At 43.8% G+C, this 17,063-nt stretch overlaps 1 protein-coding gene across 2 annotated transcripts in view; it reads right to left on the reverse strand.

Annotated features, from left to right (window-relative positions):
- Nucleotides 1-8,271: 8,271 nt before the first annotated feature.
- The window catches only part of LOC106608745 (kin of IRRE-like protein 1), a 40,910-nt gene continuing 32,118 nt past the window's right edge, over nucleotides 8,272-17,063 (reverse strand). Inside the window, exons 11-15 of one of the 2 annotated variants that reach the window (XM_014206855.2) lie at nucleotides 15,179-15,395; nucleotides 14,652-14,759; nucleotides 13,496-13,623; nucleotides 13,024-13,101; nucleotides 8,272-10,970 (exon numbers count right to left, since the gene is read on the reverse strand). In XM_014206855.2, coding sequence (XP_014062330.1) covers nucleotides 10,311-10,970; nucleotides 13,024-13,101; nucleotides 13,496-13,623; nucleotides 14,652-14,759; nucleotides 15,179-15,395 — 1,191 coding nt within the window. In that variant the 3' untranslated portion in view covers nucleotides 8,272-10,310. Of the gene's footprint in view, nucleotides 10,971-13,023; nucleotides 13,141-13,495; nucleotides 13,624-14,651; nucleotides 14,760-15,178; nucleotides 15,396-17,063 lie in introns of both variants that reach the window. The other variant, XM_014206854.2, reaches the window with a different exon arrangement.

The raw sequence follows: 17,063 nt of genomic DNA on the forward strand, positions 1-17,063 counted from the left end.
AGGTTCTGCTAATATAACAATGTGCACCTTTCACTGTCGTTCCCAGCCAATACAGATACTGTGCCTATCTGCATTTTGTCTGGTGGTAATGAAGCTACATTGGCAAACATGTCAGAGGGGTCATACCTTCCTGTGTGGTGTCCCGTATACAATAGGAGTTCACTGATCTTGGTGCAGAACACACAGGGCTTCTCCCTCCCCATATTGTCTGATACCATTCAATAATAAAAAGACAATACAAGTAAACGTTGTGTAGTAAAATGTTAGTGCCAGGTCTCTCTCCATTCAAAGACATCAGCAACAAGCTTGTCTGTCAGTCTGGACTTCATCACATCATCTTGCAAGTCTCCATCTGCTGGCTCCATACATATTTCTGTGAACACATACACACTGTAGCAGGATCAAGGGTGTGGGGTTTCCACGTCACCAAGTTCAATAACAAAACAGGCACCAGTAGCACAAATAGAACACTTAGGGGAAGTTTATTATGGATTTTTGTACACAGGGAAAGAAGGGGGAATTCACAGTCCACAATTCATTCTCTTTGTCCGTTCCTTTCCCCAGGGGTAATCCTCACACTCTGGTTCTCAGCCAATCCGGTGCAACAGTCGAGGTCACAACATGTAAACTCACAGATAATCTGCTCTCTTCTCCCACTCTTGCATAGCACACTTGATTCCCTCTTACTCTGCCCTATTGTGCAGGCTGCTTCCCTCCTCTTTTATCCCCAAACCCTCCCTGGCTTAAGGAGTTCCAGTCTTGCTTCGTTGGGGCAGGAAGTCCATATAAGGACCGGGGGTGGAGCCGACAGACTGACATATCTCCCCTCAATCACCACTCCCCTCACCTCTCCCTGCCGGCTGCCACAACACATAGTCACTGTTATTAGCAATGGCAGTTAGAATAGGTTATATCTGATACACAAACTGATATTATTGTCACGGTTGTCGAAAGGAGGAGCGGACCAAAGTGCAGCATGTGTGTCGTTCCACATTTTATTTACACTGTGAAACTATGCAATACATAAATAAACTGAATGACAAAAACAACAAACCGTGATGCAGCGGTGAAACATACACTGACTCAAAGATAATCTCCCACAAACCCAGGTGGGACAAACACCAACTTAAATATGACCTCCAATTAGAGACAACGATGACCAGCTGCCTCTAATTTGAGATCATCTCAAACAAAGCCCAACATAGAAATACCAAACTAGAACATAACATAAACTAGAAAACCCCCCTGTCACGCCCTGACCAACGATGACCAGCTGCCTCTAATTGGAGATCATCTCAAACAAAGCCCAACATAGAAATACAAAACTAGAACAACCCAACATAGAAATACCAAACTAGAACATAACATAGAAAAACTCAACTAGAAAACCCCCCTGTCACGCCCTGACCTACTATAGAAAATAACAGCTTACTATGGTCAGGACGTGACAATTATGTTGAAATTTGAACAGGTCAGACTAAACCTACCTAATTCTGTTCTCCCCATCAATGACTGTTGGTGAGCAGGCAGGAGGTAAGGTCTTTGCCAGAGCGTAGATCAGCTCCTGGTTGGTCGGTCATGCACGCACGCATGCGCACACACACGCACACACACACAGGGCATTATATGCATCTAAGAAGTAGAAAATAAGCAACAAATAATGTCAGTTCACATCATTTATTTTTCACAATTGGGTTATCAAATGTTTCAAAGTAATGAAGAGGGTTACCTTCTGTATTTATACAACTGATGAGCCTGTGGAAGCTGCTGCCGCTGACAGACTAAGGTTGCTGGCCGAATACTTGCCAACATGTGGCTGACCGTTCCATTCATATGAATGCTCACAGCGAGGGCATGTCTGCATGACGCTGATGAGGGCCCCCTTGCTGGTCTTTTCAAGCTGCATGTTCGGCTGCAAACTGGACATCTCTCAAACAACTGCAGCAGGTAATCTTATGAGGTGGTGTAGACAGGTAGTGTCCTTTCATAGGAGTCGAGGTAACTCTGGCAACAACGGAAGAGGTGTCACAAGGGTACTTCCCACTGAGCAAAAACTGGTTGAATCAACGTTGTTTCAACATAATTTGTCAACATATTTTGACGATCTATTTTTAAAATACATTGGATTTGCAAAATCGTGAGAGTGAACTGTTGTTTTGAGGGTGAAATTTCAACCACAGGATTATGTCATCATGGTAACCAATTTTGTACATAAACTAACCTTGTATAAAATATGTTGAATTTGTACCTTTGAGACAACGTCAGATCTTCAATGTTATAGCCACTATCAGAAAAAAAACAGTAGGTTGAGAATGTATCTATCTACAGCTTTCCTTTGGTCTCCCATCCAGGGTTATAACCGAACCCAGGCCTGCTTCTCTTAGACATTTGTCAATGTGCTATCGCGATAATTATTAGAGAATCCTCCTCTTAAAAATTAAATAGATTCACTGTTGCTATCGAAGTCATATCAAAGAGTAAGTTTAACAGAGCAAATGAAATGTAACCATACTTTATGAATCTTGTATAAATCAATGATACTATTTAGGCCTATATAGCATTTGCAAAGTCATCAACAGCTATTGTTTCAATTCAACCCAGGATTCAACTAAAACTAGACAATACATATAGGCCAAGGCCCTAGGGTTTCAAGGATTCACGTCTCCATCTCCACCAAAAAAAAAGTTAAATAATAGGACTAAATCAAATCAAACTTTATTTAAGGGCATTTAAAGTTTCATTTGATTTAGTCCTTTTCATTAACTTCGATTTTTGGTTGAGATGGAGATGTGAAATCAACATATCAATTTGTAGAAAACTGTAATTGCCTTCTGTAAGTTTAAGAAACATTGCCTTGTGCCTTGAAATTCCGTTACCAAAACCCCACATACAGTATCTTTAAGATATTTTCAAATTTTTCTCTCTAATTAGGAGGCAGGATAAAGAAATGTCACAAAAGTAACAAGTAAACGTAGACCTATCAATTAGTTCTAATGTTTTTACTGCTATAAATGTTGTTTAAATTATTAAGTGACTAAAACTACCAAATCGGTAACAGATTTCCCAAAAATGTGTAAGAAATTTCTGCAATTGAATTGGCTACAATGGGAAATCATAGTACTCACAAACCACAGTTGGGTTCACAAGTTTGGACAGCACAGTGCAGTGCAGTACAGCACAGCACAGTACATGGGGTACAGTAAAGAAAAGTAGAGTATAGTTCAGTACAATACAGTACAGTCCTGTAGAGTACAGTAGAGTTCAGTACTGAACTATACTCTACTGTACAGAACTATGCTCTACTTTACTGTATCTACTGTACTGAACTCTGTACTGTACTGAACTCTACGGTTCTGTGCTGTACTCTAATGAGTTCTTCTGAGCTCTACTTTGATGTCCAAACTTGTGAAGTATAGACATCTATGATTGGTTTAGATTTGGTCCAGTTTGGACCAACAAAATTTGATCTTGTTTGGGGGCAGAGCTCATTAAAATAATAGCCAGTGTGTAGGATAATACACATAGTGCCTTTGGAAAGTATTCAGACCACTTGACTTTTTCCATATTTTGTTACATTACAACCTTATTGTAAAAATGTATTCAATATTTTTTCCCCCTCAACAATCTACACGCAATGCCCCATAATGACAAAGTAAAAACAGTTATTTTAAAATTTGTGAAAATGTATTACAAATAAAAACGGAAATATCACATTTACATAAGTATTCAGACCCTTTACTCAGTACTTTGTTGAAGCACCTTTGGCAGCGATTACAGCATAGATTCTTCTTGGGTATGACGCTAAAACCTTGGCTCACCTGTATTTGGGGAGTTTCTCCCATTCTTCTCTGAAGATCCTCTCAAGCTCTGTCAGGTTGGATGGGGAGCGTTGCGGCATAGCTGTTTTCAGGTCTCTCCAGAGATGTTCAATCGGGTTTAAGTCCAGGCTCTGGCTAGGCCACTCAAGGACTTGTACCGAAGCCACTCCGGCGTTGTCTTGGCTGTGTGCTTAGGTGAACCTTCGCCCCAGTCTGAGGTCCTGAACGCTTTGGAGCAGGTTTTCATCAAGGATCTCTCTGTACTTTGCTCCATTAAACTTTGCCTCGATCCTGACTAGTCTCCCAGTCCCTGCCGCTGAAAAACATCCCCACAGCATGATGCTGCCACCACCATGAGTCACCGTAGGGATGGTGCAAGGTTTCCTCCAGACATGACGCTTGGCATTCAGGTCAAAGAGTTCAATCTTGGTTTCATCAGACCAGAGAATCTTGTTTCTCATGGTCTAAAGAGTCTTTAGGTGCCTTTTGGTAAACTCCATGCGGGCTGTCATGTGCCTTTTACTGAGGAGTGGCTTTCATTGGTCACTCTACCATCAAGGCCTGATTGGTGGAGTGCTGCAGAGATGGTTGTTCACAGAAGAACTCTAGAGCTCTGTCAAAGTGACCATCAGGTTCTTGGTCACCTCCCTGACCAAGGCCCTTCTCCCCCGATTGCGCAGTTTGGCTGGGCGGCCAGCTCTAGGAAGAGTCTTGGTGGTTTCAAACTTCTTCCAGTTAAGAATGATGGAGGCCACTGTGTTCTTGGGGACCTTCAATGCTGCAGACATTTTTTGGTACCCTTCTCCAGATCTGTGCCTCGTCACAATCCTGTCTCGGAGCTCTACGGACAATTCCTTCGTCCTCATGGCTTTGTTTTTGCTCTGACATGCACTGTCAACTGTGGGACCTTACATAGTCAGGTGTGTGCCTTACCAAATCATGTCCACTCAATTACATTTACCACAGGTGGACTCCCATCAAGTTGTAGAAACATCTCAAGGATGATCAGTGGAAACAGGATGCACCTGAGCTCAATTTCGAGTCTTATAGCAAAGGTTCTGAATACTTATGTAAATAAGGTATTTATTAAAAATGTATTATTTTTATTAAATTTGCAAACATTTCTAGAAACCTGTTTTCGCCTTGTCATTATTATGTAGATTGATTAGATTTTTTTTCTTCTTAAATATATTTTAAAATAAGGCTGTAACGTAACAAAATGTGGAAAAAGTCAAGGGGTCTGAATACTTTCCGAAGGCACTGTACATAACAAGATAATAATCAGCAGTATATGACCTAGCTACTGGTATACGGGGGGGGGTGGACGCAAACCATAGTTGGCTGTGCATCTTGCTGGAAGCATTCATGGTCGAACCGGAGCCGGAGGCATGGTCAATCCATATAGGGATTTTCGGTCTCAAATGGCCGTGATCCTTTGAACGCATTGGGGATGATGAAACAACGGAGGCCCATTCAATGAAGGGAAGCAAAGTGCCGGAGGGGCGATTTGCAGGTTGAGGTTGGAAAAAGGGGTCATGAATTGTTGACATAATTGTAATCCAAACTCAACCTTCATTTACTCGTGACGCACTCAGGTTCCAAACTCTGGTTTAGGACCAAAATGATCCTATTTACACTTTGTAGTCAATTTTGAAATGTGTTTCAAATCAAATCAAAATCAAATCTTATTTATCACATGCGCCGAATACAACCTTACCGTGAAATGCTGAATACAACAGGTGTAGACCTTACAGTGAAATGCTTACTAACAAGCCCTTAACCAACTATGCAGTTCAAGACATAGAGTTAAGAAAATATTTACTAAATAAACTAAAGTAAAAAATGTAATAAAAAGTAACACATTAAAATAACAATAACGAGGCTATATTCAGGGGGTACCTGTACCAAGTCACTGTGCGGTGGTACAGGTTAGTCAAGGTAATTTGTATATGCAGGTAGGGGTAAAGTGACTATGCACATATAATAAACAGTGAGTAGCAGCAGTGTAAAAACAAAGGAGGGGAGGTGTCAATGTAAATAGTCCGGGTGGCAATTCGATGAATTGTTCAGCAGTCTTATGGCTTGGGGGTACAAGTTGTTAAGGAGCCTTTTGGACCTAGACTTGGCGCTCGAGTACCACTTGCCGTGCGGTAGCAGAGAGAACAGTCTATTGCTTCGAACGCACCAAAAGTGTCATGGCATTTTCGTACACCAGAAATTCATTCATTTCCAATGAAACTCTGCGTTTGCCTTGCAGTATTGCGTTGCAGAGTTAGTTGCAGTGCGTTCGGTGTGGTGCATATGTTGGATTTATCGAATGTATGCTTCAAACTGTATGCGTAGACGGCTTGACAGAAACGGTAGCAGAAGGTGAATGTTGAACTTTTGTTGCATATATATCCAGATGATGCTGCGTACTATTTTGCGCAATGACGCTGTTGGTGTGTTCGAAGCATATGACTTGGGTGACTGGAGTCTTTGACAATTATTTGGGCCTTCCTCTGACACAGCCTAGTATATAGGTCCTGGATGGCAGAAATCTTGGACCCCATGCCAAATCTTTACAGTCTCCTGAGGGGGAAAAGGTGTTGTGATGCCCTCTTCACGACTATCTTGGTGTGTTTGGACCATGTTAGTTTGTTGGTGATGTGGACACCAAGGTACTTGAAACTCTCCACCCGCTCCACTACAGCCCCGTCGATGTTAATGGGGGCCTGTTCGGCCCTCCTTTTCCTGTAGTCCACAATTACCTCCTTTGTCTTGCTCACGTTGAGGGAGGGGTTGTTGTCCTGGCACCACATTGACAGGTCTCTGACCTCCTCCCTATAGGTTGTCTCATCGTTGTCGGTGATCAGGCCTACCACTTGTGTCGTCAGCAAACTTAATGATGGTGTTTGAGTCGTGCTTGGCCACGCCGTTGTGGGTGAACAGGGAGTACAGGAGGGGACTAAGCATGCACCCCTGAGGGGCCCCAGTGTTGAGGATCAGCATGGCAGATGTATTGTTGCCTACCCTTACCACCTAGGGGCGGCCCGTCAGGAAGTGCAGGATCCAGTTGCAGAGGGAGGTGTTTAGTCAAAGGGTCCTTAGCTTAGTGATGAGCTTTGTGGGCGCTATGGTGTTGAACGCTGAGATGTAGTCAATGAACAGTATTTTCTGACTGATATTGATGCCACATAGGCCGTTTTCAAAGGGATTCGTTGGTTTTAAAGGGCAGTCACTTTTTAATTGTTAGTCGTAATTAAATATGTTTCAATGTATTTATTTATTTTACATTACGTTGGGTTGTAGGTAACAATATATGTTGATTGTGTAAGAACTGACGCTGAAGTAGAGAAGCAGGTACGGAGAGTGAACATTTCATTTTGCAGACATGGAACAGGACAGGAACAGCATCAGAACCGGGTAACACAACGACAAACGATAATTAATGCTGAAGCAGGGAACAGAGTGGGGGAACAGACAGACATAGGTGAGGTACTAACACAGATGATTGAGTCCAGGTGAGCCCAATGAATTGCTGATGCGCATGACGAGGGAAGCAGGTGTGCGTAGTGATGGTGGTAGAAGTGCGTAATGCTGGGCAGCCTGGAGTCCTTGAGCGCCAGGGAGGGAGAGCAGGCGCTGGACCAGCCAGCTGGGGCGTAGAAGCCAGACGAACCGGCAGAGGCGTGGGAGCCTGGCGAACCGGGTGAGGCGTCGGAGCCTGACGATTCGTTTGAGGCGTGAAGCCTGATGATCCATGTGGGACGTGGGAGCCTGATGATCCGGCTGAGGCGTAAAAACCTGATGAGACGGCTGAGACGTGGATGCCTGATGATCCGGCTGAGGCGTAAAAACCTGACGATCCGGTTGAAGCATGAAGTGGGATGGGCGCCTGCCGAGCCAACCAGGGCAAGGAAACCTCTTGAGCCAGCTAGGGCATAGAAGCTCGACAAGCAAGCTGAGGCAACCCCGTTCCATCGGCGGCGGCCCCCGGACCCGACGTCACCACTAACCAAAAAGCCAGCACTCCCCGATGCTTCATTTGGTGGCTTCAGAATTCTGTAAGAATCAACGCTGGAGTAGAGAAGAAGGTACGGAGAGTGAACATTTAATTTTGCACAGACAAGGAACAGGACAGGGAACAGCGTCAGAACTGGGTAATACAAAGACAAACGACAATTAATGCTGAAGCGGGGAACAGAGCGGGGGAAAAGACAGATATAGGGGAGGTACTAACACAGGTGATTGAGTCCAGGGGAGCCCAATGAATCGCTGATGTGCGTGACGAGGAAAGCAGGTGTGTGTAATGATGGTGGCAGAAGTGCGTAATGCTCGGCAGGCTGGTGCCCTCGAGCGCCAGGGAGGGAGAGCGGGAGCAGACGTGACAGATTATGGGGGAAAACACAAAATAAACTGAATTCTCCGAATTGGTAGTTATCCCATTCCCTGAAAGCATCACATGACATGATTAATTTTATAAAAAACAGTGCTTTTTATTTCTGTTATACTGTGGAAAAATAATTACATACCATTTTTAAAAAATATTGGAGATAATGAAATTAAAAAATGAAAATTTGATCACTTTCTGTTGTAGATCTTTTGAACAGTTTTTTTCCTGCTACGTAGAACAGTACAATAAGATAAACATTGTATTTCTAAATTCAAAGACACAATAATACAGGATACAGTCCTACCAGAGGTATAAAAGTATTGGAACAGGATCGTGAAGAGAAATGATATGGACATATTACTGAAACACACTCGCACACATGAACACATACAGACATGCACACACACGTACTGTACACACTGACATGCATACAATAGTCACGTTCACACGCAGGTAGAGTACTGTATGTATATGCATTACATACACATACACACACACACAGCCATTCACACATCTATACAAACACTGTACAAATAGATGTGCATACACACACTCTATCTTTCACCCACACACATTCACACTCCACTATCCGTATATCAATACTGTAGACAAACCTTCATTGAACCTCTCCATACACATTCTCCTCTGGCCCTCATGGCTGATTGTGTGTGAGGAGGAATGAATGATGAAAGCATTACCGCATGTTCCCTAAGGCCACTCTTATACACACCATCTCACTAGCCTGGTCCCAGGTGCTGTTTGTTCGCAAGCGTGACAATGACCGTAGGAGTGGGCAAGACAGCATAACCAGATCTGCGACCAGGCTACCACATCACCTCTCTCTATTTCAGCAGGGGGGCACCAAGCTAAGGTTTATAGCCTGGATCCAAGCTGAATCCGCTATGTTTCACCATATAAAATATGTAGTTCATATAAATGGTGAAACGTAAAAAATTCTGTTTGAATGCCAGGCTAGCAGGCTTATAGTGTAGTTCCATATGCCCGGACTGCCTCAAGGCCTGAACACAACACCTTCCCATAGAAGGACTTCCTCCATGGTATCTACTGCATTTAAATGCTTGTAACCCCAGATTTACATCAAATAAAGAGCAAACATCCCCTTCCTGAATCTTGCCAGTCATCATGGCTGACAAAAACAGGTACTCAAATACTTCTTCATGTTTCTCTTTGTTTGTTGAGGTGAATATCACCCAAACAAAGACTAAACACTCAAGTTTGAACATCTTGGTCCACAGACACTTCCTTCACAGAAATATGACCAAAATAATTCTGTAAAATGTTAGAAAATAGAATAGAAAGCTCTAGTTTGTTGGTGTGCAAATAAAAACAGACTCATATAATACAGATATATGTAGCTGATGGATTTCTAAGCAATGAATACTGTTTGTAATGCAGTGCAAAACGTACGATGACCCCACTAACCAGCACCAATGGCGCCAATGAAGTGGAGCAATGTGGGATATATATGTGCTCTAAAATCACTGTATAAAACAACAACCAGCTAAAACAAAATGGCGGCCAGTCATGACCCTCCACTAGTTGAGGTTTCTCCTGCCCAACGAACGAGTACCATATTTGACGGTCAATTTCTCCATGATATACCTTACTGTAATATTTGGCAATCGAATATGGAATAAATTGCCTGTAACACTCCCTCTCGTCATTCATTACAATCTAAATTCATAGCACATATGCTATTTATTTCGATAATTAACATCTAAAGATCTTTTGTTCTCTCTAGTCCCGTCTTCTCTGGTCTTGATTGGACTTTTGCTTTCTGCTCTTTCAGAGCGAAGATCTGAACACTGGGAGTGTGGGAATTCTAGATTACCAGGAATTCACTCGTTATCCACTGATCTGGACTCTCTCTTTTCTCACACCCTCCCTGTCTCGTGGGGAAATTCTAACTCCTCTGTGTGTCTGTGTGTGTGTGTGTATATCTGCGTGTGTATGCTCACATGTGTACAGTATATGTGCGTATGTTTGAGAATGTGAATGCGTGTGTGTGCGGACTCTGTGTGCGTCTGAGTGACAGTGTGTATGAGAATGCACCCTCACCGTCTATGTGACCATGCACTGTATGTCAGTTATCCATCTCACACATGTGTCTGCATCCTCTGTGTGTGTCCTCTGTGGCCGTAGTCAGAGTGCTGCGAGGTATAGGAGAAGCGGGTGGAGCTTCCATACTTCCCCAGTCCAGTCTCTGACCCTGACGGAGTCACCCCCGGCCCCACCCCAGGCCCCACCCCTGGCACAGGCCCCACACCCGACCCCACCCCGTACATCTCATAGGAAGGCCCGGTTTCCAATGGAGCCAGACTGGGCGGGGCAAAGCCCATGCGGTAGGGGGTATAGGGGTGAGAGGGATAGCCGTAGTTGTCGTAGGCCAGCTGAGGCGAGTCCAACAGGCTGCAGTCCCCAGGGAAGTCGCTGGTCTGCGGCGGGGGGTTGGGAGGGGGCGGCTGGCTCTGCCCAGCCCGGGTGAAGGTGTTAAACTGGGCGTAGCTGTTGTGGGAGAGTCTGGAGGGGGGCCGGGGGTCGTAGCAATTGGGGCGACCGGGGGTGGAGAGGGGCCCTGGGCCTGGAGGGCCTCCTCCGCTGGCTGTGGCCCCTGATCCTCCAGCACTGCTGCTGACAGAGGCAGCTCCCCCTGGGGTGTTGGAGGGCCGGTAGTCGGAGTAGTGCATGGAGCGGGAGGCGGGGCGACCCTCGTCAAGGGTGGAGGCTCGCACGTTGTAGTAGCCATTGGTGGGGTCCTGGAGAGAGCAAGATTAGAAAACATATTGACACTAACGCGCGTGTGTGTGTGTACATGTGTGTACATGTGTGTATGTACTGTGCCTTCAGAAAGTATTCCTATCCCTTGACTTATTCCACATTTTGTTGTGCTACAGTCTGAATTCAAAATGGATTAAATATACTTTCTGTCCCTCATCTACACACAATACCCCATAATGACAAAGTGAAAACATGATTTTAGAAATGTTTGCAAATTTATTGAAAATTAAATACAGAAATATCTCATTTACATAATTATTCACACCCCTTTGCTATGATACTCCAAATTGAGCTCAGGTGCATCCAATTTCCTTTGATCATCATTGAGATGTCGCTACAACTTGATTGGAGTCCACCTGTTGCCAATTCAATTGTTTGGACCTGATTTTTAAAGAAACACACCTGCCTATATAAGGTACCACAGTTGCATGTCAGAGCAGAAACTATACTGTCTGTAAATCTTTGAGATAGAACTGTGATGAGGCATATATCTGGGGAAGGGTATAAAACAATTTCATTTATTTGTAAAACTTTTTTTTACCCCTTTTTCATGGTATCCAATTGGCATTACAGTCTTGCATCTTAGCTGCAACTCCCGCAAGGACTCGTGAGAGAAGAAGGTCGAGAGCCATGCGTCCTCCGAGACACGACCCAACCAAGCCACACTGCTTCTTGACACTGCCAACTTAACCTGGAAGCCAACCACACCAATGTGTCGGAGGAAACACCGTACACCTGGCGACCTTATCAGCGTGCATGCACCTGGTCCGCCACAGGAGTCGCTAGAGCGGGATTGGACAAGGACATCCCTGCCGGCCAAACCCTCCCCTAACTCGGACGACGCTGGGCCAATTGTGCGCTGCCCCATGGGTCTCCCGGTCACGGCCGGCTGCGACAGAGCCTGGAGTCGAACCAGGATCTCTAGTGGTACAGCTAACAACTGCGATGAAGTGCCTTAGACCACTGCGCCACTCAGGAGGCCCTATAAAACAATTTCTAGAGTGTTTAAAGTTTCCAAGAGCATGTCATCTCCATCATTAGGAAATTGAAAAAAATATAGAAATATGGAGGTGACCAAGAACCCAATGACCACTCTGACAGAACTACAGAGTTCCTTGGATGAAATGGGAGAACCTGCCAGAAGGACAACAGTCTCTACAGCATTTCACCAATCTGGGCTTTATGGGAGAGAGGCCAGACGGAACCCACTCCTGAAAAAAAAAGCACATGACATCACGCCTGGAGTTTGCAAAAAGGCACGTGAAAGACTCTTGAGAGCATAAGGAACGAGATTCTGTGGTCTGATGAGACAAAAATGTAACTCTTTGACCTGAATGCAAAGCGCTATGTCTGGAGAAAACAGCACATCACCCTTCTTACACCATCCCTGCTGTGAAGCGTGGTGGTGGCAGTATCATGCTATGGGGATGCTTTTCAGCAGCAGGGACTGAGAGACTGGTAAGGATAGAGGGAACAATGAATGGAGCCAAATACAGGTAAATCCTTAATGAGAACCTGCTTCAGAGTGCAAATGACCTTAGACTGGGGTAAAGATTTATGTTCCAACAAGACAATAACCCCAAGCATATAGCCAAAGCAACGCTTGAATGGCTTCAGAACAAGAATTTAAAAGTCATTGAGTGGCCCAGCCTAAGCCCAGACTTGAATCCCGTTGAAAATCTGTGGAAAAACTTGAAGATTGCTGTTCACTGCTGCTCCCCATCTAACTTAACAGAGCTTGATAAAATCTGCACAGAAGAATGGGAGATATCCCCAAATCCAGATGTGCAAAGCTGATACAGACCTACCCAAGATGACTCGAAGCTGTAATCGCCGCCAAATGTACTTCTACAAAGTATTCACTCAGGGATGTTGTATTTCATTTTCAAGAAACTTGCAAAAAAAATTCAAAAGCTAACTGTTTTTTATTTAATCCATTTTGAATTCAGGCTGTAACACAACAAAATGTGGATTACGTCAAGGTGTATGAATACTTTCTGAAGACACTGTATGTGTGTAAAATAATCTCACCTTCAGGTCGTACTCCTGGCGAGTGTCTAGCGTATCGCTACGCAGGTCCTGCTTGAGTTCTATATCGTCTTTAAAGGGCTGAGAGGAGGGAGAGAAGGACACAGAAGAGGGCAGAATCTAAACCATCAAACAATGAAAAAACAACAAAGGAGGGGAGGAATCCAACATAAGGGGAGGACCGAATAATAAAAAAAAGAAGAGGGAAGGAAGAGAAAGTGACAGATCGTATTTTAAGTTGAAAAGGGTCATCTTTCAGTATTAAAAATTCTGAGTATTGTGATTGAAAAGATAGAACAGCAAAAGTTGATATGACAGAATTTTTTTGTTGTTGTTGCATTTCTGTTAGTGGTTAGTTGTAAGGTAATAGCTTCAGAGTTGAGGCATCGTTGGAATTATTGAAAAAACTTTAGTGATCGCCTGATGGGAAACTTGAGTAACATAAACCTGCTGTAGCGTTGTGATGGCGACTCACCGAGTACATGGCCTTGACCATGCGTGATGCCGTGGAAACGCTGCCGGAGTCCTCCTCCAGACTGTGGGTCTCCTTGTTTATTGTCTCTACCTTGATGTCTGGCTTACCCAGCGTGACCCCACGACGACCTGGAAGCACAACACGACAGCACAGCACACAGTTGAATACTGCTGGATATATGTCAGGGTATAGTGATGTATGTACAGTATGTGTATAAATGAGTATATATATGTGCATTGTAATGTATCCATAAATGCAAAACAGCACAGCACACAGTTGAATACTGCTGGATATATGTCAGGGTATATTGATTTAGATACAGTATGTGTATGTTTATGTACTTTCTATGTTTAAGTATATGTATGTAAGTGTAAACATGTGAATAATATATTGCATTCTGAAGAAGTTCAGGTGTATACTGTATGATGTTTTCAATGCATCGGTATCTGAAATATGTTTTTTTATGTGTTTTCTACTGTATTTTACAGGTGTATGTGTTTGCTACTGTATTTTACAGGTGTATGCGTTTGCTACTGTATTTTACAGATCAAAATCAAATCAAAATCAAATCAAATTTATTTATATAGCCCTTCGTACATCAGCTGATATCTCAAAGTGCTGTACAGAAACCCAGCCTAAAACCCCAAACAGCAAGCAATGCATGTGAAAGAAGCACGGTGGCTAGGAAAAAACTCCCTAGGAAAAACTCCCTAGAAAGGCCAAAACCTAGGAAGAAACCTAGAGAGGAACCAGGCTATGAGGGGAGGCCAGTCCTCTTCTGGCTGTGCCGGGTGGATATTATAACAGAACATGGTCAAGATGTTAAAATGTTCATAAATGACCAGCATGGTCAAATAATAATAATCATAGTAGTTGTCGAGGGTGCAACAAGCACGTCCGGTGAACAGGTCAGGGTTCCATAGCCGCAGGCAGAACAGTTGAAACTGGAGCAGCAGCACGTGTTGTATCTGTTTGCTACTGTATTTTACAGGTTTTGTATGTGTTTGCTACTGTATTTTGCAGGTGTTGTATGTGTTTGCTACTGTATTTACAGGTGTTGTATGTGTTTACTGCTGTATTTTACAGGTGTATGTGTTTGCTACTGTATTTTACAGGTGTATACGTTTGATATTTCCTAGATGGAGTTATCACTTACTGCCTTTGCGCTGTCGGTAGAAGATGAGCACCAGGACTAGTAAACACAGGAACAGCAGGATGGTGCAGCCAACAGTCCCTCCTGCTATTATACCCACTGGTACCTCCTCTGAGAAGGGGAATAGAGAGAGAGAGAGGGAAGAGAGATAGAGAAGGAGAGAGACAGTGAGAGAGAGGGAGGAGAGAGAGAGAGAGGGAGGAGAGAGAGAGCGCGCGAGAGAGAGGGAAAAGAGACAGAGAGAGATTGAGAGGGAGGAGAGAGAGAGAGAGGGAGAGAAAGAGAGAGAGAGAGAGAAATAGAGAGAGAGAGAAGGATAGAGGGAGAGAGGTCAATGCAAAAGAGTCAGTTAGCTGTTTATACAACATGCCGATTCAGCAAAAAAATGATAATAGAGCAGGCATGAATATATGCTGGTTATTGTTGTTGTTGTTTTTGAGGAGGGATGTCTGGTCGCATCAAGTTACGAGTATGAATATGATGCTGCTGAATATTACGGTGTTGTTGTTGTTGTTCGTTTCTGGGCATACCGGTCTCTTCCAGGGTGATGATCATGGTCCCGGGTCCGAAGGAGTTCCAGGCGGTACAGTTGTAGGTGGACAAGAAGTCAGCCTCCATGACGTTGTTGATGGTGAGGGTGGAGAGGACAGCCCCTCCCTCAGACAGAGGTTTACTCTGCTCCACCGTGTACCTCTCCAACAGAGTCCCCTTCTCCTTCTCCCATACGTTCTCCTTCCACGCCCACACCTGAAACACAGGCAGGCAAGCAGGCGCACATTAACACACACCCATATACTATACTGCATGTGCTCTGACACACACATGCATTATGTACAAACACATATAAGCATAGATGTGCATATGCACATATGGAGGAATATACACACAGGGGTGGACTTAGTGATTTGGAGGTCCCAGGTAGAGGCCCCCACGAGCCCCCCCCCTCCCCCCATACCTATTAAACAAAATCATGGCTACTGAACGAAGAGCTGTTGTTTAGGTGAACGAAGCAGAATGAAAAGGCGTACAGATTTTGGTGGGCAATCATTTTGTCTTGAGGGCCACATCGGGGTTTCAAAATTAAACGGAGAGCCGTACAGATTTTTTTCCTGAACGATTTGTTCATCAAAAGCAATTAGCGGGCCAGAAAAAGGGCAGTTTTTGAAATAAATATAGGCCATAGGTCCATTATAATTTCTACATATTTTATATCTGGTTTTAGTTAGGGATGCACTGATGTGGCAATTCTGGGCCAATATCTATATCTGACATTGTCTTTGGGAATATCGACCAATACATTTTGTTATTGTATGGCCTTTTTTAACCAATCTAGCACAGATACAAACTGCAATCAAGTTTCTATGTTCATGAAGCTAATAAGAAAATATGTCAAATGACTTAAACATGGGAAAGGTGTAACAATTTGAATTGGCATCACTTGGGAGTGATCGCCTGATTGGGAGTGTCATGGAGGGAAACAGAACGAGTCTTATCTTTCAGGAATGGGGTCATAATAGCTTATAGACCTAACAGTTCAAAAGCTAGAGCAAAATTCAGAGGAAGAAAAAAGAATCCGCTCCGTTTGTCACAACCAGAGACGGTCACAGCCTCTAAATAGCGCACATCGGAGGAGGACCTCAAGCCAAAGAAGAAGGCAAGATAACAGCGATATTATGAATTATTAAACAAAATGATGGCAAGTTCTGCCACTGTGTACACATATGTACAGTATACACAAAGACACACACACACTAAAGTAAACAAACAAGCACATACATCCCAAAACATTCACACACACTTACAACAACCCACATTATGAGATTCACACACTACCAGCAGCAACTGTTCCTAGCAGCTATATCGCTCTCTTCGTGGACTTTAGAGTTACATGTAGTGGTTTTAGAGTTGGTAAGAATCTTTCACACTTCCTCAACTTCCAAGCCACTAAAAGCTATTATTCACGCTGAAGTATGAGAGACTATTTGAAATTGCACAAGGCCACATGTTCCTGTAATCTACCATTCATTCTGAAAAACGAGAAACGCTGGCAGAGGAATTTGCATGGACAACTGTTCCTGCCATTCCTGTCCTTCATATTTTATAACTATTTTTCTGTCCCTGCATTAGAGACGCACCCCAGTGCGTCAGAGAGAATTAAACTCACAAGGTTTAGAGAGGAGAGGAGGACGAGACCAACTATACACTGACCGCATCCAAAATGGCATCCTATTCCCTATACAGTGCACTACTTTTCACCAGGGCCCATATGGTACACTATGTAGGGACTAGGGTACCATTTCAGACACAGACACTGTCTGAGTGCATCCGGACCAGAGAGACAAGTGGAGTGAAGGCGATAGAAGTGTCCCCAACTAGAAACATTGGGTTTGTTAACCTGGTGGGTCTCAGGACAAT

This window comes from Salmo salar, chromosome ssa07, assembly GCF_905237065.1.
Source record: "Salmo salar chromosome ssa07, Ssal_v3.1, whole genome shotgun sequence".
NCBI classification, from domain to species: Eukaryota; Metazoa; Chordata; class Actinopteri; order Salmoniformes; family Salmonidae; genus Salmo; species Salmo salar.